Below are 23213 nucleotides of genomic sequence, written 5' to 3'. Positions count from 1 at the left end.
AATACACAGTGAAACTCAGGCTACCTAAATACGGTTCCCAATCAGAGACAACGAGAATCACCTGACTCTGATTGAGAACCGCCTCAGGCAGCCAAGCCTATACAACACCCCTACTCAGCCGCAATCCCAAATACTACAAACCCCAATACGTAAATACAATATATAAACCCATGTCACACCCTGGCCTGAACAAATAATAAAGAAAACACAAAATACTAAGACCAAGGCGTGACACATGACACGAAGGTGCAACCTTTCAATAGAAATAACAAAGGAGGGAGGAAACAGGGAAACTCCACTCCGGAACTCCCATCAGGCCTCTGCCCGGAATTGGAATCTTCGAGAGATTAAATCATCTTTGGAATCATTGTCCTTGATTACCAGTCCTAGTTCTTACGTAGCTTCATTCTGAGTTAGAATGGTAGATTGGTTCCAGTGTAGATACCAGGTCCTACTCCTGAGATAGAATTTCACATACAACCATAGAATTTCACATACGAACAGATTTATAGAATCTCTTGAGTACAAACTGGTATACCCCCTTCTTCCCGGTCTCTCCCTCTCTTCCCGGTCTCTCCCTCTCTTCCCGGTCTCTCCCTCTCTTCCCGGTCTCTCCCTCTCTTCCCGGTCTCTCCCTCTCTTCCCGGTCTCTCCCTCTCTTCCCGGTCTCTCCCTCTCTTCCCGGTCTCTCCCTCTCTTCCCGGTCTCTACCTCTCTTCCAGGTCTCTCCCTCTCTTCCAGGTCTCTCCCTCTCTTCCCGGTCTCTCCCTCTTCCCGGTCTCTCCTCTCTTCCCGGTCTCTCCCAAGGTCTCTCTCTTCCCGGTCTCTCCCTCTCTTCCCGGTCTCTCCCTCTCTTCCCGGTCTCTCCCTCTCTTCCCAAAATCTCCCTCTCTTCCCGGTCTCTCCCTCTCTTCCCGGTCTCTCCCTCTCTTCCCGGTCTCTCCCTCTCTTCCCGGTCTCTCCCTCTCTTCCCGGTCTCTCCCTCTCTTCCCGGTCTCTCCCTCTCTTCCCGGTCTCTCCCTCTCTTCCCGGTCTCTCCCTCTCTTCCCGGTCTCTCCCTCTCTTCCCGGTCTCTCCCTCTCTTCCCGGTCTCTCCCTCTCTTCCGGTCTCTCCCTCTCTTCCCGGTCTCTCCCTCTCTTCCCGGTCTCTCCCTCTCTTCCCGGTCTCTCCCTCTCTTCCCGTCTCTCCTTCTCTTCCTTCCCCGTCTCTCCCTCTTTCCCGGTCTCTCCCTCTCTTCCCGGTCTCTCTCTCCCCTCTCTTCCCCGGTCTCTCCCTCTCTTCCCGGTCTCTCCCTCTCTTCCCGGTCTCCCTCTCCCTCTCTTCCCGGTCTCCCTCCCCGGTCTCTCCTTCTTCCCGGTCTCTCCCTCTCTTCCAGGTCTCTCCCTCTCTTCCCGGTCTCTCCCTCTCTTCCCGGTCTCTCCCTCTCTTCCCGTCTCTCCCTCTCTTCCAGGTCTCTCCCTCTCTTCCCGGTCTCTCCCTCTCCTCCCGGTCTCTCCCTCTCTACACACAGGTCCACAGGAGAAGGGTTTTCCACTATGTTGTAGGATACTGAGCCGTACTGAGTCAGGTGTTGCAGGCGTCTCTTTTTATTGATACACAGGTTTAAATACAGACGTGATACATTCATTGGCCTCAATGTGTTTTTGTGTGTTTTAAAAAAAAATTAACAGACAGGGTTTTCATTTTTAAAAAAAGAATGAAAAACATCCATTGATATGCTGCCGTGATAAATCTATAGTTGAATGGCTGCATTCACTGGCACAGATTAGACCTTTCACTGAAAGTACAGACAATCTGGAGAAAACACATGTTTTCCTATGGCTTTACTTCAAATAAAGTAATATAGTCCTGTAGGAGAGCAACACTCCAGAGAACCATGTGGAAAATATACACAGTACACAAGAACATATAGTACTAGCAGTAACAGCACATGTAGTACTAGCAGTAACAGAACATGCAGTACTAGCAGTAACAGAACATGTAGTACTAGCAGAAACAGAACATGTAGTACTAGCAGTAATATAACATGTAGTACTAGCAGTAACAGAACATGCAGTACTAGCAGTAATATAACATTTAGTACTAGCAGAAACAGAACATGTAGTACTAGCAGTAATATAACATGTAGTACTAGCAGTAATATAACATGTAGTACTAGCAGTAATATAACATTTAGTACTAGCAGAAACAGAACATGTAGTACTAGCAGTAACAGAACATGTAGTACTAGCAGTAATATAACATGTAGTACTAGCAGTAACAGAACATGCAGTACTAGCAGTAATATAACATGTAGTACTAGCAGTAACAGAACATGTAGTACTAGCAGTAATATAACATGTAGTACTAGCAGTAATATAACATGTAGTACTAGCAGTAATATAACATGTAGTACTAGCAGTAATATAACATGTAGTACTAGCAGTAATATAACATGTAGTACTAGCAGTAATATAACATGTAGTACTAGCAGTAATATAACATGTAGTACTAGCAGTAATATAACATGTAGTACTAGCAGTAATATAACATGTAGTACTAGCAGTAATATAACATGTAGTACTAGCAGTAATATAACATGCAGTAATATAACATGTAGTACTAGCAGTAATATAACATGTAGTACTAGCAGTAATATAACATGTAGTACTAGCAGTAATAGTAACTATAACATGTAGTACTAGCAGTAATATAACATGTAGTACTAGCAGTAACAGAACATGTAGTACTAGCAGTAATATAACATGTAGTACTAGCAGTAATATAACATGTAGTACTAGCAGTAATATAACATGTAGTACTAGCAGTAATATAACATGTAGTACTAGTACTAGTAATATAACATGTAGTACTAGCAGTAATATAACATGTAGTACTAGCAGTAATATAACATGTAGTACTAGCAGTAATATAACATGTAGTACTAGCAGTAATATAACATGTAGTACTAGCAGTAATATAACATGTAGTACTAGCAGTAATATAACATGTAGTACTAGCAGTAATATAACATGTAGTACTAGCAGTAATATAACATGTAGTACTAGCAGTAATATAACATGTAGTACTAGCAGTAATATAACATGTAGTACTAGCAGTAATATAACATGTAGTACTAGCAGTAATATAACATGTAGTACTAGCAGTAATAGAACATGTAGTACTAGCAGTAATATAACATGACAGTTATCCAAAGTAGATGAAGAAATGGACAAACAACAGGGGACGTGTCAGAACATGTCTGAGGGAATATGGCTACAAGCAACGACAGCTCACGAGGGTAAAACATGTGACATCAAGACGGTAATTGTAGTCACGGTAACGCAGGGCTGTGTAAATGTAGTCACTGTAACGCAGGACTGTGTAAATGTAGTCACTGTAATGCAGGACTGTGTATATGTAGTCATGGTAACGCAGGACTGTGTATATGTAGTCACGGTAACGCGTGTGTCTCTGTGTGTGTGTGTGTGTGTGAGTGTGTGTGTTGTTCCTGGCGGTCCGATTACTTCCTCAGTTCCTGCGGAGGCCCCTCCCCCAAATGTAGTCCTCCAGACCCCGTAGCTCTTCCATGGCCTTGTCCAGAGTCGCCCTCTCGGACAGCTCAACCACCTGCACAACCATAGAGAGAACAGACGAGATGGTGTTAGCTGGAGGAACCTGTCTGTGCTTCTGCTTCGCTTGCTCTTTGGGTTTAGGCTGGGTAACTGTAGAGACCTTTAGGTTTAGGCTGGGTAACTATAGATACCGTTACGCTGGGTAACTATAGAGACCTTTAGGTTTAGGCTGGGTAACTACAGAGACCTTTAGGCTTAGGCTGGGTAACTACAGAGACCTTTAGGTTTAGGCTGGGTAACTATAGAGACCTTTAGGTTTAGGCTGGGTAACTACAGAGACCTTTAGGCTTAGGCTGGGTAACTATAGAGACCTTTGGGTTTAGGCTGGGTAACTATAGAGACCTTTAGGTTTAGGCTGGGTAACTATAGAGACCTTTAGGTTTAGGCTGGGTAACTATAGAGACCTTTAGGTTTAGGCTGGGTAACTATAGAGACCTTTAGGTTTAGGCTGGGTAACTATAGAGACCTTTGGGTTTAGGCTGGGTAACTATAGAGACCTTTGGGTTTAGGCTGGGTAACTATAGAGACCTTTGGGTTTAGGCTGGGTAACTATAGAGACCTTTAGGTTTAGGCTGGGTAACTATAGAGACCTTTAGGTTTAGGCTGGGTAACTATAGAGACCTTTGGGTTTAGGCTGGGTAACTATAGAGACCTTTGGGTTTAGGCTGGGTAACTATAGAGACCTTTAGGTTTAGGCTGGGTAACTATAGAGACCTTTAGGTTTAGGCTGGGTAACTATAGAGACCTTTAGGTTTAGGCTGGGTAACTATAGAGACCTTTAGGTTTAGGCTGGGTAACTATAGAGACCTTTAGGTTTAGGCTGGGTAACTATAGAGACCTTTAGGTTTAGGCTGGGTAACTATAGAGACCTTTAGGTTTAGGCTGGGTAACTATAGAGACCTTTAGGTTTAGGCTGGGTAACTATAGAGACCTTTGGGTTTAGGCTGGGTAACTATAGAGACCTTTAGGTTTAGGCTGGGTAACTATAGAGACCTTTAGGTTTAGGCTGGGTAACTATAGAGACCTTTAGGTTTAGGCTGGGTAACTATAGAGACCTTTAGGTTTAGGCTGGGTAACTATAGAGACCTTTGGGTTTAGGCTGGGTAACTATAGAGACCTTTGGGTTTAGGCTGGGTAACTATAGAGACCTTTAGGTTTAGGCTGGGTAACTATAGAGACCTTTGGGTTTAGGCTGGGTAACTATAGAGACCTTTAGGCTGGGTAACTATAGAGACCTTTAGGTTTAGGCTGGGTAACTACAGAGACCTTTAGGTTTAGGCTGGGTAACTTGGTCATTGTATCTGAGGAACCTTTTGTTATATGTTTGGGTACAAGCCTTTTGGCTTGACATGGGTTTATATGTTGTATTTCGTATTGGGTGATTTGTATTAACTCTGGAGTGTTATTATGTGTAACTATAGAGACCTTGGTTTAGGCTGGTTAACGATTTGTTTTAGGTTTCTCTGTAACTCGAGACCTTGGGAACCTGCATTTAGGCAGCCTATAGACACTTTTATTTAGGCTGGGTAAATATAGAGACCTTTAGTTTAGGCTGGGTAACTATAGAGACCTTTGGGTTTAGGCTGGGTAACTATATACACTTTTAGGTTTGTTGTTTATAGAGACCTTTAGGTTTAGGCTTAACTATAGAGACCTTTTACTTTTAAAAGTCATGGTAACTATAGCACCTTTAGGTTTAGGCTGGGTTCAACTATAGAGACAGGCTGGGTAACTATAGAGACCTTTGGGTTTAGGCTGGGTAACTATAGAGACCTTTAGGTTTAGGCTGGGTAACTATAGAGACCTTTAGGTTTAGGCTGGGTAACTATAGAGACCTTTAGGTTTAGGCTGGGTAACTATAGAGACCTTTAGGTTTAGGCTGGGTAACTATAGAGACCTTTAGGTTTAGGCTGGGTAACTATAGAGACCTTTAGGTTTAGGCTGGGTAACTATAGAGACCTTTGGGTTTAGGCTGGGTAACTATAGAGACCTTTAGGTTTAGGCTGGGTAACTATAGAGACCTTTAGGTTTAGGCTGGGTAACTATAGAGACCTTTAGGTTTAGGCTGGGTAACTATAGAGACCTTTGGGTTTAGGCTGGGTAACTATAGAGACCTTTAGGTTTAGGCTGGGTAACTATAGAGACCTTTAGGTTTAGGCTGGGTAACTATAGAGACCTTTAGGCTGGGTAACTATAGAGACCTTTAGGTTTAGGCTGGGTAACTATAGAGACCTTTAGGTTTAGGCTGGGTAACTATAGAGACCTTTAGGTTTAGGCTGGGTAACTATAGAGACCTTTGGGTTTAGGCTGGGTAACTATAGAGACCTTTAGATTTAGGCTGGGTAACTATAGAGACCTTTGGGTTTAGGCTGGGTAACTATAGAGACCTCTGTGACAACAGTACTTCTGATGTAAAAAAAACAAAAGGGCATTCTAAAATAAAAATGGATTGATTGAGGAACCTAGAAACAAGCTATTAAGGCCAGTCCATGACACGTGCTTTTTGCACAGTGTATCTGTAACACACAGTGATGTTCTCTGTAACCCATCTGGAGTGTTATTGATGTGTGACCACTGGTGATGAAGAGGTAACGTGGAACCACACCTTTTCACTGGCTGCCTTCAGTCTCTGCAGCTGCAGAATGGCTGCATCCTTCGACAGCAGCTCCATATCTTCCTCTATCTTAGACTGGGTAAATAAAACACAATACGTTTTAAAATATATATATATATATTAGGTTGTCGTTCATTACCTCATGCAGACGTGTGTTTGTTGTATTGCTGTTGAAGTTTTAACGTGCTTTTGTGTTTGATTGTCAGCGCCGTCCTGTGTTTACCTCATTCACTGGCTCCCCAGCAGCTTCCTGGTCTAGCTTTTCACAGATCTTTACCTGCAATCAATCAATCAGCCAATCAAACAATCAGCCAATCAATCAATCAGCCAATCAAACAATCAGCCAATCAAACAATCAGCCAATCAAACAATCAGCCAATCAAACAATCAGCCAATCAATCAATCAGCCAATCAAACAATCAGCCAATCAAACAATCAACCAATCAATCAGCCAATCAATCAATCAGCCAATCAAACAATCAGCCAATCAAACAATCAACAATCAGCCAATCAATCAATCAGGTCAATCAATCAGCCAATCAATAATCAGCCAATCAATCAATCAGCCAATCAATTCAGCCAATCAAACAATCAGCCAATCAAACAATCAGCCAATCAAACAATCAACCAATCAATCAGCCAATCAATCAATCAGCCAATCAAACAATCAGCCAATCAAACAATCACATGTACAATTGCAACCTGGCCAAGATAAAGCAAAAGCAATCAGCCAATCAAACAATCAGCCAATCAAACAATCAGCCAATCAAACAATCAGCCAATCAATCAATCAGCCAATCAATCAATCAGCCAATCAAACAATCAGCCAATCAAACAATCAGCCAATCAATCAATCAGCCAATCAATCAGCCAATCAAACAATCAGCCAATCAAACAATCGTATCTATGTTTTTTTTTATTAAAAAAAAACATGTGCTTTGTCAGATGTTGTCATAAATTGCTTTGACAGATTTAGTGTGAGAGTCTTCTACACAGACACTAGCTGGGTTACAGAGCAGTGTAACAGAATCCCTGAAACACAAAAAAAAGGGCCACAGGAAATCCTGTCTGTGTTTGAGTCTCTACCGTCACAGAGAGACGGTTCATGCAATTCACATAGGAAGTGTCCCCCCCAAAAAATGGCACCCTATTTCATATATAGTGCACTACATTTAACCAGAGTCCTATGGACCCTGGTCAAAAGTAGTGCACTATGTAGGGAATAGGGTGCCATTTGGGAGGCAGTTATAATGTTTGAGACACTTACTGGGTGAACACATTCCCTCACTTCATCCAGCAGGCCCACGAGGTCAGGATACTTTCTGTCTTGTCTCTGGAGAACTTCCCGATAAAAGTCCACGATTTTGAGCAGGACACAGCCGTGGTACTGGACATGGGAGAGAACAGGAGAATGGACATTGTGTTTGGTAAATGTGCTGCCGGGGTCGAGCACGATGGACATGGTGTCGATGGAACTTCTTCGCTGCACTCGTTCGTCTCAGACTCATGCAGGATCCCAGAGCGCCAACAAATCAATCAATCAAATGTATTTTTTATGAAACCCTTTACACATCAGCAGATGTCACACAAAGTGCTTTACAGAAACCCGGTGTAAAACCCCGAAGAGCAAGCTATGCAGAGGCAAAAGCACAGTGGCAAAACCAGGCTCTGAAAGGTGGCCTGTCCTCTTCTGGATGTACCAGGTAGAGATTAGAAACCTAGAGAGGAACCAGACTCTAAGGGGTGGCCTGTCCTCTTCTGGCTGTACCAGGTGGAGATTAGAAACTTAGAGAGGAACCAGGCTCTGAGGGGTGGCCTGTCCTCTTCTGGCTGTACCAGGTAGAGATTAGAAACCTAGAGAGAAACCAGGCTCTGAGGGGTGGCCTGTCTTCTTCTGTGTCAGTCCTTACCTTCTTGTGCTTCTTGATCTTGTCAAAGGTGACTGTCTTTAACAGGATTCTGTCATCGTGAGACGTGTTTGTCTAGTGAAGGAAACAACAGGTACAGTATGTCAATCCGCTATACAGACTCATTCACACATGACCCATCAAAATAGATTCTATCTCTGTTTAGCCAATGGGAGTGTAATGACCCATCAAAATAGATTATATCTCTGTTTAGCCAATGGGAGTGTAATGATCCATCAACAATAGAATCTATCTCTGGTAAACCATTGGGAGTGTAATGACCCATCAACAATAGAATCTATCTCTGGTAAACCATTGGGAGTGTAATGACCCATCAAAAGTAGAATCTAATTCTCCTTTATTTAACCAGGGAGGCCAGTTGAGAACAAATTCACATTTACAATTGCGAACCTGGCCAAGATAAAGCAAAAGCAGTGTGACATAAACAACAACAACAACAACAACAACAACAACACAGAGTTACACATAAACAAACATACAGTCGATAACACAATAGAAAGATCTGTATACAGTATGTGTAAATGAAGTAAGGAGGTAAGGCAATAAATAGGCCAGTAGTGGCAAAGTAATTACAATTTAGCAATTTACACTGGAGTGATATATGTGCAGTTGAGGATGTGCAAGTAGGGATACTGGTGTGCAAAAGAGCAGAAAAACTAAAACCATAATGGGGATGAGGTAGATAATTGGTTGTATGGGCTATTTACAGATGGGCTGTGTACAGCTGCAGCGATCGGTAAGCTGCTCTGACAGCTGACGTTTAAAGTTAGTGAGGGAGATATTAGTCTCCCACTTCAGTGATTTTTGCAATTTGTTCTAGTCATTGGCAGCGGAGAACTGGAATGAAAGGCGGCCAAAGGAGGTGTTGGCTTTGGGGATGACCAGTGCAATATACCTGCTGGAGCGCGTGCTACGGGTGGGTGTTGCTATGGTGACCAGTGAGCTGAGATAAGGCGGAGCTTTACCTAGCAAAGACCAACGAGAGCATACAGGTCGCAGTGGTAGGTAGTATATGGGGCTTTGGTGACAAAACGGATGGCACTGTGATAGAATGCATCAAAATGGCTAAGTAGAGTGTTGGAGACTATTTTTAAAATGACATCACCAAAGTCCAGGATTGATAGCATATTCAGTTTTACGAGGGTATGTATGGCAGCATGAGTGAAGGAGAGTTTGTTGAGAAATAGGAAGCCAATTCTAGATTTAACTTTGGATTGGAGATGCTTAATGTGAGTCTGGATGGAGAGTTTACAGTCTAGCCAGACACCTAGGTATTTGTAGCTGTCCACGTATTCTAGGTCAGAACCGTCCAGAGTAGTGATGCTAGACGGGCAGGTGGGATCGGTTGAAGAGCATGCATTTAGTTTTACTAGCATTTAAGAGCAGTTGGAGGCCATGGAAGGAGAGTTGTATGGCATTGAAGCTCGTTTTGAGGTTTGTTAACACAGTGTCCAAAGAACGGCCAGATGTATTCTGAATGGTGTCGTCTGCATAGAGGTGGATCAGACAATCACCCGCGGCAAGAGCAACATCATTGATATATACAGAGAAAAGAGTCAGTCCAAGAATTGAACCCTGTGGCACCCCCATGGAGACCGCCAGAGGTCTGGACAACAGGCCCTCGGATTTGACCCATTGAACTCTGTCTGAGAAGTAGTTGGTGAACCAGGCGAGGCAATCATTAGAGAAACCAAGGCTGTTCAGTCTGCCGATAAGAATGTGGTGATTGAAAGCCTAGGCCAGGTCGATGAAGACGGCTGCACAGTTCCTGTCTTTTATCTATGGCGGTTATGATGTCGTTTAGAACCTTGAGTGTGGCTGAGGTGCACCCGTGACCGGCTCGGAAACCAGATTGCCTAGCGGAGAATGTATGGTGAGATTGGACATGGTCAGTGATCTGTTTGTTGACTTGGCTTTCGAAGACTTTAGAAAGGCAGGGTAGGATAGATATCGGTCTGTAACAGGATGGACAGGTAAAAGCTCTAACTGTTGGGCACCTGGATAGCATGACAGAACTCTGCAGGTTTTCTCTACAGTAGATTGCAATGCCGCCCCCTTCAGCAGTTCTGTCTTGACAGAAAATGTTGTAGTTGGGGATGGAATCCTACATTGTCTTTGGGGGAGAGGTCCTGATGTACAGTATACTGTATATATAGAGATATATACAGTAGTGTACTGATGAAGACAGTATATAGAGAGAGATATACAGTAGTCTGCTGATGAAGACAGTATATATATAGAGAGATATACAGTAGTCTGCTGATGAAGACAGTATATATAGAGAGAGATATACAGTAGTTTACTGATGAAGACAGTATATATAGAGAGATATACAGTAGTCTGCTGATGAAGACAGTATATATAGAGAGATATACAGTAGTCTGCTGATGAAGACAGTATATATATAGAGAGATATACAGTAGTTTACTGATGAAGACAGTATATATAGAGAGATATACAGTAGTCTGCTGATGAAGACAGTATATATAGAGAGATATACAGTAGTCTGCTGATGAAGACAGTATATATATAGAGAGATATACAGTAGTCTGCTGATGAAGACAGTATATATAGAGAGATATACAGTAGTCTGCTGATGAAGACAGTATATATAGAGAGATATACAGTAGTCTGCTGATGAAGACAGTATATATAGAGAGATATACAGTAGTCTGCTGATGAAGACAGTATATATAGAGAGATATACAGTAGTCTGCTGATGAAGACAGTATATATAGAGAGATATACAGTAGTTTACTGATGAAGACAGTATATATAGAGAGATATACAGTAGTCTGCTGATGAAGACAGTATATATAGAGAGATATACAGTAGTTTACTGATGAAGACAGTATATATAGAGAGATATACAGTAGTCTGCTGATGAAGACAGTATATATATAGAGAGATATACAGTAGTTTACTGATGAAGACAGTATATATAGAGAGATATACAGTAGTCTGCTGATGAAGACAGTATATATAGAGAGATATACAGTAGTTTACTGATGAAGACAGTATATATAGAGAGATATACAGTAGTCTACTGATGAAGACAGTATATATAGAGAGATATACAGTAGTCTGCTGATGAAGACAGTATATATAGAGAGATATACAGTAGTCTGCTGATGAAGACAGTATATATAGAGAGATATACAGTAGTTTACTGATGAAGACAGTATATATAGAGATATATACAGTAGTTTACTGATGAAGACAGTATATATAGAGATATACAGTAGTCTGCTGATGAAGACAGTATATATAGAGAGATATACAGTAGTCTGCTGATGAAGACAGTATATATAGAGAGATATACAGTAGTTTACTGATGAAGACAGTATATATAGAGAGATATACAGTAGTCTGCTGATGAAGACAGTATATATATACAGTAGTCTGCTGATGAAGACAGTAGAGATATACAGTAGTTTGCTGATGAAGACAGTATATATATAGAGAGATATACAGTAGTCTGCTGATGAAGACAGTATATATATAGAGAGATATACAGTAGTTTACTGATGAAGACAGTATATATATAGAGATATATACAGTAGTCTGCTGATGAAGACAGTATATATATAGAGAGATATACAGTAGTCTGCTGATGAAGACAGTATATATATAGAGATATACAGTAGTCTGCTGATGAAGACAGTATATATATAGAGATATACAGTAGTATATATAGAGAGATATTACTGATGAAGACAGTATATATATAGAGATATATACAGTAGTTGCTGATGAAGACAGTATATATAGAGATATACAGTAGTCTACTGATGAAGACAGTATATATATAGAGATATACAGTAGTTTACTGATGAAGACAGTATATATAGAGAGATATACAGTAGTCTGCTGATGAAGACAGTATATATAGAGATATACAGTAGTCTAGTCTGCTGATGAAGACAGTATATATAGAGAGATATACAGTAGTCTACTGATGAAGACAGTATATATAGAGAGATATACAGTAGTCTGCTGATGAAGACAGTATATATAGAGAGATATACAGTAGTTTACTGATGAAGACAGTATATATAGAGAGATATACAGTAGTCTGCTGATGAAGACAGTATATATAGAGAGATATACAGTAGTTTACTGATGAAGACAGTATATATAGAGAGATATACAGTAGTCTACTGATGAAGACAGTATATATGGAGAGATATACAGTAGTCTGCTGATGAAGACAGTATATATAGAGAGATATACAGTAGTTTACTGATGAAGACAGTATATATAGAGAGATATACAGTAGTCTGCTGATGAAGACAGTATACAGTTGGCAGGTCGATTAGGACATCTACTTTGTGCACGACACAAGTAATGTTTCCAACAATTGTTTACAGACAGATTATTTCACTTATAATTCACTGTATCACAATTCCAGTGGGTCAGAAGTTTACATACACTAAGTTGACTGTGCCCTTAAACAGCTTGGAAAATTCCAGAAAATGATGTCATGGCTTTAGAAGCTTCTGATAGGCTAATTTACATAATTAGAGTCAATTGGAGGTGTACCTGTGGATGTATTTCAAGGCCTACCTTCAAACTCAGTGCCTCTTTCCATGACATCATGGGAAAATCAAAAGAAATCAGCCAAGATCTCAGAAAAATAGCAGCAAAGGACAACAGCAAAGGACCTTGTGAAGATGCTGGAGGAAACAGGTACAAAAGTATCTATATCCACAGTAATGTCCTATATTGACATAACCTGAAAGGCCGCTCAGCAAGGAAGAAGCCACTGCTCCAAAACTACCATAAAAAAAGCCAGACTACGGTTTGCAACTGCACATGGGGACAAATATCGTACTTTTTGGAGAAATGTCCTCTGGTCTGATGAAACAAAAATAGAACTGTTTGGCCATAATGACCATCGTTATGTTATGTTTGGAGGGAAAAGGGGAAGGATTGCAAGCCGAAGAACACCATCCCAACCGGCAGCATCATGTTGTGGGGGTGCTTTGCTGCAGGAGGGACTGGTGCACTTCACAAAATAGATGACATCATGAGGGGGAAAAATTACGTGGATATATTGAAGCAACATCTCAAGACATCAGTCAGGAAGTTAAAGCTTGGTCGCAAATGGGTCTTCCAAATGGACAATGACCCCAAGCGTACTTCCAAAGTTGTGGCAAAATGGCTTAAGGACAACAAAGTGAAAGTGTTGGAGTGGACATCACACAGTCCTGACCTCAATCCTGCAGAAAATTTGTGGGCAGAACTGAAAAAGCATGTCGAGCAAGGAGGCCAACCAACCGGACTCAGTTACACCAGGAGGAATGGGTCAAAATTCACCCAACTTATTGTGGGAAGCTTGTGGAAGGCTAACCAAAATGTTTGACCCAAGTTAAACAATTTAAAGGCAATGCTACCAAATACTAATTGAGTGTATGTGAACTTCTGACCCACTGGGAATGTGATGAAAGAAATAAAAGCTGAAATAAATAATTCTCTCTACTATTATTCTGACATTTCACATTCTTAAAATAAAGTGGTGATCCTAACTGACCTAAGACAGAACATTTTTACACAGATTAAATGTCAGGAATTGTGAATTGTGAAAAACTGAGTTTAAATGTATTTGGCTAAGGTGTATGTAAACTTCCCACTTCAACTGACAGTATATGTAGTTTTCTAATGAAGACAGTATATAGAGAGAGATATACAGTAGTCTACTGATGGAGACAGTGTATATATAGAGATATACAGTAGTCTACTGATGAAGACAGTGTATATATAGAGATATACAGTAGTCTACTGATGAAGACAGTGTATATAGAGAGATATACAGTAGTCTACTGATGAAGACAGTATATATACATTTACATTACATTTAAGTCATTTAGCAGATAGAGAGATATACAGTAGTCTACTGATGAAGACAGTATATATAGAGATATACAGTAGTCTACTGATGAAGACAGTATATATAGAGATATACAGTAGTCTACTGATGAAGATAGTATATATAGAGATATACAGTAGTCTACTGATGAAGACAGTATATATATAGAGATATACAGTAGTCTACTGATGAAGACAGTGTATATAGAGAGATATACATTAGTCTACTGATGAAGACAGTATATATAGAGATATACAGTAGTCTACTGATGAAGACAGTATATATAGAGAGATATACAGTATTCTACTGATGAAGACAGTATATATAGAGAGATATACAGTAGTCTACTGATGAAGACAGTATATAGAGAGATATACAGTAGTCTACTGATGAAGACAGTATATATAGAGAGATATACAGTAGTTTACTGATGAAGACAGTATATATAGAGATATACAGTAGTTTACTGATGAAGACAGTATGTGTAACTACAGTTGGTCAGTACTTACGGAGTCTTTCTGGACTTCCTGGATCAGCTCCTGCAGTTTGGCCAGGTCCACACATTGAGAGACCCTGTCGTTCACACACACCCTGGACTGGGCCCTGGACCGGGTCCTGGACCGGGCCTCCCTCTGGACCCTGGAAGTAGCACAGTCCTGACCCATAACAGCCAGAAGGAGAACCAGCAGCAGAGAGAACTGGACCACACTGGACAAACTGGGCATATTTATACTGGATCAACTGGTGCCTGCTTCGACTGGGTCAACTGGTGCCTGCTTCGACTGGGTCTACTGCTCACCTTGTCTCTATCTGAATCACCTGGCCACCTTGTCTCTATCTGAATCACCTGGTCACCTGGTTCGACTGGGTCAACTGCTCACCTTGTCTCTATCTGAATCACCAGGTCACCTGGGTCGACTGGGTCAACTGCTCACCTTGTCTCTATCTGAATCACCTGGTCACCTTGTCTCTATCTGAATCACCTGGTCACCTGGTTCGTTCAATCTCTGTTTGAATCACCTGATTCAAATGACCTGCCAAATATCTGACCTACAGCACATACAGGATCTGATTCACTGAATCACTGATGTACAATCGACTCACTGAGTTTCCTACTCTACTAACTGACTGATTGAAAGACTGACTGAGCAAATGATTCCCTTCCTCTTCCCGTCCTCTCAGCAGGTGAGTCAGTCAGGTCTGCTCTGTTCTCCGCAGGTGAAATCTCCGTGGGTCTGGCATTCCTCTCAACAGTCACTAACCTTTATATACTTTCAGAGCTCCTCCTGATGATGTAACATTACACACACACACACACAAACACACACATACACACACAAACACACCTAAACGTGCACCTCCCTCCCTCCCTCCCTCCCTCCCTCCCTCCCTCCCTCCCTCCCTCCCTCCCTCCCTCCCTCCCTCCCTCCCTCCCTCCCTCCCTCCCTCCCTCCCTCCCTCCCTCCTCTCCCTCCCTGCATGTTGTCATTCTGCTCTCTGGAATGTGCAACCTGACAACAGAATGGTCCCTTTGAAACCTGAGGTGGGCAGATATTCTATCCCTTTGTTAATTCCCTGTGGATCCCCTCTGGTGTCCTGGTCCTGAGAAGCTGTACTCTATACAGTGCAGGACAAAACACCAAATAACTACATTGCGCATCATAACAGACAAGTGTATGTACGTTTATCATGTCTTCACCTATCAGGGTTGCAGTTGCAACGTGACACAAGCGAAAGGTGTGTGTGGACTCGAGGACGATTTAACCAGGTCATGACATTTGAAGGCGTTTGCTTTGAATACTGCGTCCTAGATTCTATTTGCTGATGAAACCACAAGTACCGTGCTTTTCTTCGAGAAATAGTTGTAATGAAACAAGAATGTAGTTGCACAATCAGCACACACCCATAACTGTTTACAATGCAAAACACCTGAATGAAATATCATTGCCAAATATTGATTGATTGATAATTGATTGTGGATATTGTGGTGAGGAAAATGATTAGATCTAACTCGTTCAGATGTTTAGATGTTGGTGGCCTGCTCGGCCTCAGAGACAGAGACAGAGATGTTGGTTGCCTGCTCGGCCTCAGAGACAGAGACAGAGATGTTGGTGGCCTGCTCAGCCTCAGAGACAGAGACAGAGACAGAGATGTTGGTGGCCTGCTCGGCCTCAGAGACAGAGACAGAGATGTTGGTGGCCTGCTCGGCCTGTTCAGCCTCAGAGACAGAGACAGAGATGTTGGTGGCCTGCTCGGCCTCAGAGACAGAGACAGAGATGTTGGTGGCCTGCTCGGCCTCAGAGACAGAGACAGAGACAGAGATGTTGGTGGCCTGCTCGGCCTCAGAGACAGAGACAGAGATGTTGGTGGCCTGCTCGGCCTCAGAGACAGAGACAGAGATGTTGGTGGCCTGCTCGGCCTCAGAGACAGAGACAGAGACAGAGATGTTGGTGGCCTGCTCGGCCTCAGAGACAGAGACAGAGATGTTGGTGGCCTGCTCGGCCTCAGAGACAGAGACAGAGATGTTGGTGGCCTGCTCAGCCTCAGAGACAGAGACAGAGATGTTGGTGGCCTGCTCGGCCTGCTCGGCCTCAGAGACAGAGACAGAGACAGAGATGTTGGTGGCCTGCTCGGCCTCAGAGACAGAGACAGAGACAGAGATGTTGGTGGCCTGCTCGGCCTCAGAGACAGAGACAGAGACAGAGATGTTGGTGGCCTGCTCGGCCTCAGAGACAGAGACAGAGATGTTGGTGGCCTGCTCGGCCTCAGAGACAGAGACAGAGATGTTGGTGGCCTGCTCGGCCTCAGAGACAGAGACAGAGATGTTGGTGGCCTGCTCGGCCTCAGAGACAGAGACAGAGACAGAGATGTTGGTGGCCTGCTCGGCCTCAGAGACAGAGACAGAGATGTTGGTGGCCTGCTCGGCCTCAGAGACAGAGACAGTGATGTTGGTGGCCTGCTCGGCCTGCTCGGCCTCAGAGACAGAGACAGAGATGTTGGTGGCCTGCTCGGCCTCAGAGACAGAGACAGAGACAGAGATGTTGGTGGCCTGCTCGGCCTCAGAGACAGAGACAGAGACAGAGATGTTGGTGGCCTGCTCAGCCTCAGAGACAGAGACAGAGATGTTGGTGGCCTGCTCGGCCTCAGAGACAGAGACAGTGATGTTGGTGGCCTGCTCGGCCTGTTCAGCCTCAGAGACAGTGATGTTGGTGGCCTGCTCGGCCTGCTCGGCCTCAGAGACAGAGACAGTGATGTTGGTGGCCTGCTCAGCCTCAGAGACAGAGACAGAGATGTTGGTGGCCTGCTCGGCCTCAGAGACAGAGACAGTGATGTTGGTTGCCTGCTCGGCCTCAGAGACAGAGACAGAGATGTTGGTGGCCTGCTCGGCCTCAGAGACAGAGACAGAGATGTTGGTGGCCTGCTCGGCCTCAGAGACAGAGACAGAGATGTTGGTGGCCTGCTCGGCCTCAGAGACAGAGACAGAGATGTTGGTGGCCTGCTCGGCCTCAGAGACAGAGACAGAGACAGAGATGTTGGTGGCCTGCTCGGCCTGCTCGGCCTCAGAGACAGAGACAGTGATGTTGGTGGCCTGCTCGGCCTCAGAGACAGAGACAGAGATGTTGGTGGCCTGTTCAGCCTCAGAGACAGAGACAGAGACAGAGATGTTGGTGGTCTGCTCGGCCTCAGAGACAGAGACAGTGATGTTGGTGGCCTGTTCAGCCTCAGAGACAGAGACAGAGATGTTGGTGGCCTGCTCAGCCTCAGAGACAGAGACAGAGATGTTGGTGGCCTGCTCGGCCTCAGAGACAGAGATGTTGGTGGCCTGCTCGGCCTCAGAGACAGAGATGTTGGTGGCCTGCTCGGCCTCAGAGACAGAGATGTTGGTGGCCTGCTCGGCCTCAGAGACAGAGATGTTGGTGGCCTGCTCAGCCTCAGAGACAGAGACAGAGATGTTGGTGGCCTGCTCGGCCTCAGAGACAGAGACAGAGATGTTGGTGGACTGTTCAGCCTCAGAGACAGAGACAGAGATGTTGGTGGCCTGTTCAGCCTCAGAGACAGAGACAGAGATGTTGGTGGCCTGCTCAGCCTCAGAGACAGAGACAGAGACAGAGACAGAGATGTTGGTGGCCTGCTCGGCCTCAGAGACAGAGACAGAGATGTTGGTGGCCTGCTCGGCCTCAGAGACAGAGACAGAGACAGAGACAGAGACAGAGATGTTGGTGGCCTGTTCAGCCTCAGAGACAGAGACAGAGATGTTGGTGGCCTGCTCGTCCTGCTCGGCCTCAGAGACAGAGACAGAGATGTTGGTGGCCTGCTCGGCCTGCTCGGCCTCAGAGACAGAGACAGTGATGACTCGGTCAAAACGTCAGTCGGGTTTTAAAGCAGTGCTGGTGTAGCAGAAAGATGTTGTGGTAACAAGATGTGGGGTTGTGGATCCGTAGTCTACTTTCCTATGAGATTGAAGTGTGTGTGTGTGTGTGTGTGTGGGGGTGGGGGGTGGGGGGCTTTTAGAGTGATTCACATGCGTCAGTCGGCCTCATTTCAATGTTCCTATGCAGCCACATAGCTGCCCACTTCTGAGGTGGCAAATACTCTGACAACAGGTAGTTGCTGGCATTATGGACTTGTTGTTGTCTCTAAAGTAGACCAGGTTGTTGTTGGCTCTAAAGTAGACCAGGGTTGTTGTTGGCATTATGGACTTGTTTTTGTCTCTAAAGTAGACCAGGTTGATGTTGGCTCTAAAGAAGACCAGGTTGATGTTGGCATTATGAACTTGTTGTTGGCTCTAAAGAAGACCAGGTTGTTGTTGGAATTATGGACTTGTTGTTGGCTCTAAAGAAGACCAGGTTGATGTTGGCATTGTGGACTTGTTGTTGTCTCTAAAGTAGACCAGGTTGTTTTTGTCTCTAAAGTAGACCAGGTTGATGTTGGCTCTAAAGAAGACCAGGTTGATGTTGGCATTATGAACTTGTTGTTGGCTCTAAAGAAGACCAGGTTGTTGTTGGAATTATGGACTTGTTGTTGGCTCTAAAGAAGACCAGGTTGATGTTGGCATTATGAACTTGTTGTTGGCTCTAAAGAAGACCAGGTTGTTGTTGGAATTATGGACTTGTTGTTGGCTCTAAAGAAGACCAGGTTGATGTTGGCTCTAAAGAAGACCAGGTTGATGTTGGCATTATGAACTTGTTGTTGGCTCTAAAGAAGACCAGGTTGATGTTGGCATTATGAACTTGTTGTTGGCTCTAAAGAAGACCAGGTTGATGTTGGCATTATGAACTTGTTGTTGGCTCTAAAGAAGACCAGGTTGATGTTGGCATTATGGACTTGTTGTTGGCTCTAAAGTAGACCAGGTTGATGTTGGCATTATGGACTTGTTTTTGGCTCTAAAGTAGACCAGGTTGTTGTTGGCTCTAAGTAGACCAGGTTGTTTTTGGAATTATGGACTTTTTGTTGGCTCTAAAGTAGACCAGGTTGTTGTTGGCTCTAAAGTAGACCAGTTTGTTGTTGGAATTATGGACTTGTTGTTGGCTCTAAAGAAGACCAGGTTGATGTTGGAATTATGGACTTGTTGTTGGCTCTAAAGTAGACCAGGTTGTTGTTGGCTCTAAAGTAGACCAGTTTGTTGTTGGCATTATGGACTTGTTTTTGGCTCTAAAGTAGACCAGGTTGTTGTTGGCTCTAAGTAGACCAGGTTGTTTTTGGAATTATGGACTTTTTGTTGGCTCTAAAGTAGACCAGGTTGTTGTTGGCTCTAAAGTAGACCAGTTTGTTGTTGGAATTATGGACTTGTTGTTGGCTCTAAAGAAGACCAGGTTGATGTTGGAATTATGGACTTGTTGTTGGCTCTAAAGTAGACCAGTTTGTTGTTGGAATTATGGACTTGTTGTTGGCTCTAAAGAAGACCAGGTTGATGTTGGAATTATGGACTTGTTGTTGGCTCTAAAGAAGACCAGGTTGATGTTGGAATTATGGACTTGTTGTTGGCTCTAAAGTAGACCAGGTTGTTGTTGGCTCTAAAGTAGACCAGGTTTGTTGGCTTGGAATTATGGACTTGTTGTTGGCTCTAAAGAAGACCAGGTTGATGTTGGAATTATGGACTTGTTGTTGGCTCTAAAGTAGACCAGGTTGTTGTTGGCTCTAAAGTAGACCAGTTTGTTGTTGGAATTATGGACTTGTTGTTGGCTCTAAAGAAGACCAGGTTGATGTTGGAATTATGGACTTGTTGTTGGCTCTAAAGTAGACCAGGTTGTTGTTGGCTCTAAAGTAGACCAGTTTGTTGTTGGAATTATGGACTTGTTGTTGGCTCTAAAGAAGACCAGGTTGATGTTGGAATTATGGACTTGTTGTTGGCTCTAAAGAAGACGAGGTTGATGTTGGCATTATGGACTTGTTGTTGGCTCTAAAGAAGACCAGGTTGTTGTTGGAATTATGGACTTGTTGTTGGCTCTAAAGAAGACCAGGTTGATGTTGGCATTATGGACTTGTTGTTGGCTCTAAAGAAGACCAGGTTGTTGTTGGCTCTAAAGAAGACCAGGTTGATGTTGACATTATGGACTTGTTGTTGGCTCTAAAGAAGACCAGGTTGATGTTGGCATTATGAACTTGTTGTTGGCTCTAAAGTAGACCAGGTTGTTGTTGGCTCTAAAGTAGACCAGGGTTGTTGTTGGAATTATGGACTTGTTGTTGGCTCTAAAGAAGACCAGGTTGATGTTGGAATTATGGACTTGTTGTTGGCTCTAAAGAAGACCAGGTTGTTGTTGGCTCTAAAGTAGACCAGGGTTGTTGTTGGAATTATGGACTTGTTGTTGGCTCTAAAGAAGACCAGGTTGTTTTTGGAATTATGGACTTGTTGTTGGCTCTAAAGAAGACCAGGTTGTTTTTTGGAATTATGGACTTGTTGTTGGCTCTAAAGAAGACCAGGTTGTTGTTGGCTCTAAAGTAGACCAGGTTGTTTTTGGAATTATGGACTTGTTGTTGGCTCTAAAGAAGACCAGGTTGTTGTTGGCGTTGTGGACTTGTTGTTGGCTCCAAAGTAGACCAAGTTGTTGTTGTTGGCATTATGGACTTGTTTTTGGCTCTGAAGTAGACCAGGTTGTTGTTGGCTCTAAGTAGACCAGGTTGTTTTTGGAATTATGGACTTTTTGTTGGCTCTAAAGTAGACCAGGTTGTTGTTGGCATTATGGACTTGTTTTGGCTCTAAAGTAGACCAGGTTGTTGTTGGCTCTAAGTAGACCAGGTTGTTGTTGGAATTATGGACTTGTTGTTGGCTCTAAAGTAGACCAAGTTGTTGTTGTTGGCTCTAAAGTAGACCAGGTTGTTGTTGGCATTATGGACTTGTTGTTGGCTCTAAAGTAGACCAGGTTGTTGTTGTCTCTAAAGTAGACCAGGTTGTTGTTGGCATTATGGACTTGTTTTGGCTCTGAAGTAGACCAGGTTGTTGTTGGCTCTAAAGTAGACCAGGTTGTTGTTGGAATTATGGACTTGTTGTTGGCTCTAAAGAAGACCAGGTTGTTGTTGGCTCTAAGTAGACCAGGTTGTTTTTGGAATTATGGACTTTTTGTTGGCTCTAAAGTAGACCAGGTTGTTGTTGGCTCTAAAGTAGACCAGTTTGTTGTTGGAATTATGGACTTGTTGTTGGCTCTAAAGAAGACCAGGTTGATGTTGGAATTATGGACTTGTTGTTGGCTCTAAAGTAGACCAGGTTGTTGTTGGCTCTAAAGTAGACCAGTTTGTTGTTGGCATTATGGACTTGTTTTTGGCTCTAAAGTAGACCAGGTTGTTGTTGGCTCTAAGTAGACCAGGTTGTTTTTGGAATTATGGACTTTTTGTTGGCTCTAAAGTAGACCAGGTTGTTGTTGGCTCTAAAGTAGACCAGTTTGTTGTTGGAATTATGGACTTGTTGTTGGCTCTAAAGAAGACCAGGTTGATGTTGGAATTATGGACTTGTTGTTGGCTCTAAAGTAGACCAGTTTGTTGTTGGAATTATGGACTTGTTGTTGGCTCTAAAGAAGACCAGGTTGATGTTGGAATTATGGACTTGTTGTTGGCTCTAAAGAAGACCAGGTTGATGTTGGAATTATGGACTTGTTGTTGGCTCTAAAGTAGACCAGGTTGTTGTTGGCTCTAAAGTAGACCAGTTTGTTGTTGGAATTATGGACTTGTTGTTGGCTCTAAAGAAGACCAGGTTGATGTTGGAATTATGGACTTGTTGTTGGCTCTAAAGTAGACCAGGTTGTTGTTGGCTCTAAAGTAGACCAGTTTGTTGTTGGAATTATGGACTTGTTGTTGGCTCTAAAGAAGACCAGGTTGATGTTGGAATTATGGACTTGTTGTTGGCTCTAAAGTAGACCAGGTTGTTGTTGGCTCTAAAGTAGACCAGTTTGTTGTTGGAATTATGGACTTGTTGTTGGCTCTAAAGAAGACCAGGTTGATGTTGGAATTATGGACTTGTTGTTGGCTCTAAAGAAGACGAGGTTGATGTTGGCATTATGGACTTGTTGTTGGCTCTAAAGAAGACCAGGTTGTTGTTGGAATTATGGACTTGTTGTTGGCTCTAAAGAAGACCAGGTTGATGTTGGCATTATGGACTTGTTGTTGGCTCTAAAGAAGACCAGGTTGTTGTTGGCTCTAAAGAAGACCAGGTTGATGTTGACATTATGGACTTGTTGTTGGCTCTAAAGAAGACCAGGTTGATGTTGGCATTATGAACTTGTTGTTGGCTCTAAAGTAGACCAGGTTGTTGTTGGCTCTAAAGTAGACCAGGGTTGTTGTTGGAATTATGGACTTGTTGTTGGCTCTAAAGAAGACCAGGTTGATGTTGGAATTATGGACTTGTTGTTGGCTCTAAAGAAGACCAGGTTGTTGTTGGCTCTAAAGTAGACCAGGGTTGTTGTTGGAATTATGGACTTGTTGTTGGCTCTAAAGAAGACCAGGTTGTTTTTGGAATTATGGACTTGTTGTTGGCTCTAAAGAAGACCAGGTTGTTTTTGGAATTATGGACTTGTTGTTGGCTCTAAAGAAGACCAGGTTGTTGTTGGCTCTAAAGTAGACCAGGTTGTTTTTGGAATTATGGACTTGTTGTTGGCTCTAAAGAAGACCAGGTTGTTGTTGGCGTTGTGGACTTGTTGTTGGCTCCAAAGTAGACCAAGTTGTTGTTGTTGGCATTATGGACTTGTTTTTGGCTCTG

At 43.1% G+C, this 23213-nt stretch overlaps 1 protein-coding gene and 3 long non-coding RNA genes across 32 annotated transcripts in view; 2 read left to right on the top strand and 2 right to left on the bottom strand.

The window, feature by feature from the left end:
• The window catches only part of LOC127928169 (uncharacterized), an 892-nt gene extending 137 nt beyond the window's left edge, over window positions 1-755 (bottom strand). Inside the window, exons 1-2 of the long non-coding RNA XR_008130777.1 lie at window positions 712-755; window positions 1-597 (exon numbers count right to left, since the gene is read on the bottom strand). The exon at window positions 1-597 is cut by the window's left edge and continues 137 nt beyond it. This is a non-coding gene — a long non-coding RNA (uncharacterized LOC127928169). The remainder of the gene's footprint in view (window positions 598-711) is intronic.
• Window positions 568-2660, top strand: LOC127928168 (uncharacterized). 3 transcript variants are annotated; one of them, XR_008130774.1, is made up of 2 exons: window positions 568-684; window positions 1377-2660. It is a non-coding gene; the product is annotated as an uncharacterized LOC127928168 (long non-coding RNA). The 3 variants fall into 3 exon arrangements; XR_008130775.1 differs by having other exon boundaries at window positions 587-703; XR_008130776.1 differs by having other exon boundaries at window positions 594-703; window positions 1452-2660.
• Window positions 2661-3730: 1070 nt separating this feature from the next.
• Window positions 3731-5606, top strand: LOC127928167 (uncharacterized). The gene is made up of 4 exons (XR_008130773.1): window positions 3731-3839; window positions 3871-3994; window positions 4857-4887; window positions 5519-5606. It is a non-coding gene; the product is annotated as an uncharacterized LOC127928167 (long non-coding RNA).
• On the bottom strand, window positions 3926-15285 carry si:ch211-266a5.12 (uncharacterized protein LOC557488 homolog). Of its 27 annotated transcripts, none has more exons than XR_008130772.1 (7): window positions 14536-15284; window positions 8140-8211; window positions 7497-7616; window positions 6453-6506; window positions 6003-6304; window positions 5358-5419; window positions 3926-3988 (listed from the first exon to the last, which is right to left on the bottom strand). XR_008130772.1 is itself a non-coding variant. In XM_052515255.1 (6 exons), exons 2-6 carry the CDS (start codon window positions 14749-14751, stop codon window positions 6173-6175), a joined length of 594 nt encoding a protein of 197 aa, XP_052371215.1. In that variant the 5' UTR covers window positions 14752-14907; window positions 14962-15284; the 3' UTR covers window positions 6003-6172. The 27 variants fall into 27 exon arrangements, 2 of the variants coding, with proteins under 2 accessions (XP_052371215.1, XP_052371217.1); XR_008130760.1 differs by lacking the exons at window positions 3926-3988; window positions 5358-5419 and adding exons at window positions 4072-4732; window positions 5848-5940; XR_008130768.1 differs by lacking the exons at window positions 3926-3988; window positions 5358-5419 and adding exons at window positions 4072-4267; window positions 5848-5940.
• Between the last annotated feature and the right edge of the window lie 7928 nt (window positions 15286-23213).

Source organism: Oncorhynchus keta, unplaced genomic scaffold (genome assembly GCF_023373465.1).
Source record: "Oncorhynchus keta strain PuntledgeMale-10-30-2019 unplaced genomic scaffold, Oket_V2 Un_scaffold_2232_pilon_pilon, whole genome shotgun sequence".
NCBI classification, from domain to species: Eukaryota; Metazoa; Chordata; class Actinopteri; order Salmoniformes; family Salmonidae; genus Oncorhynchus; species Oncorhynchus keta.
The sequence above is the reverse complement of the archived record's forward strand: the minus strand, read 5'-3'. Positions and strand labels throughout refer to the sequence as shown.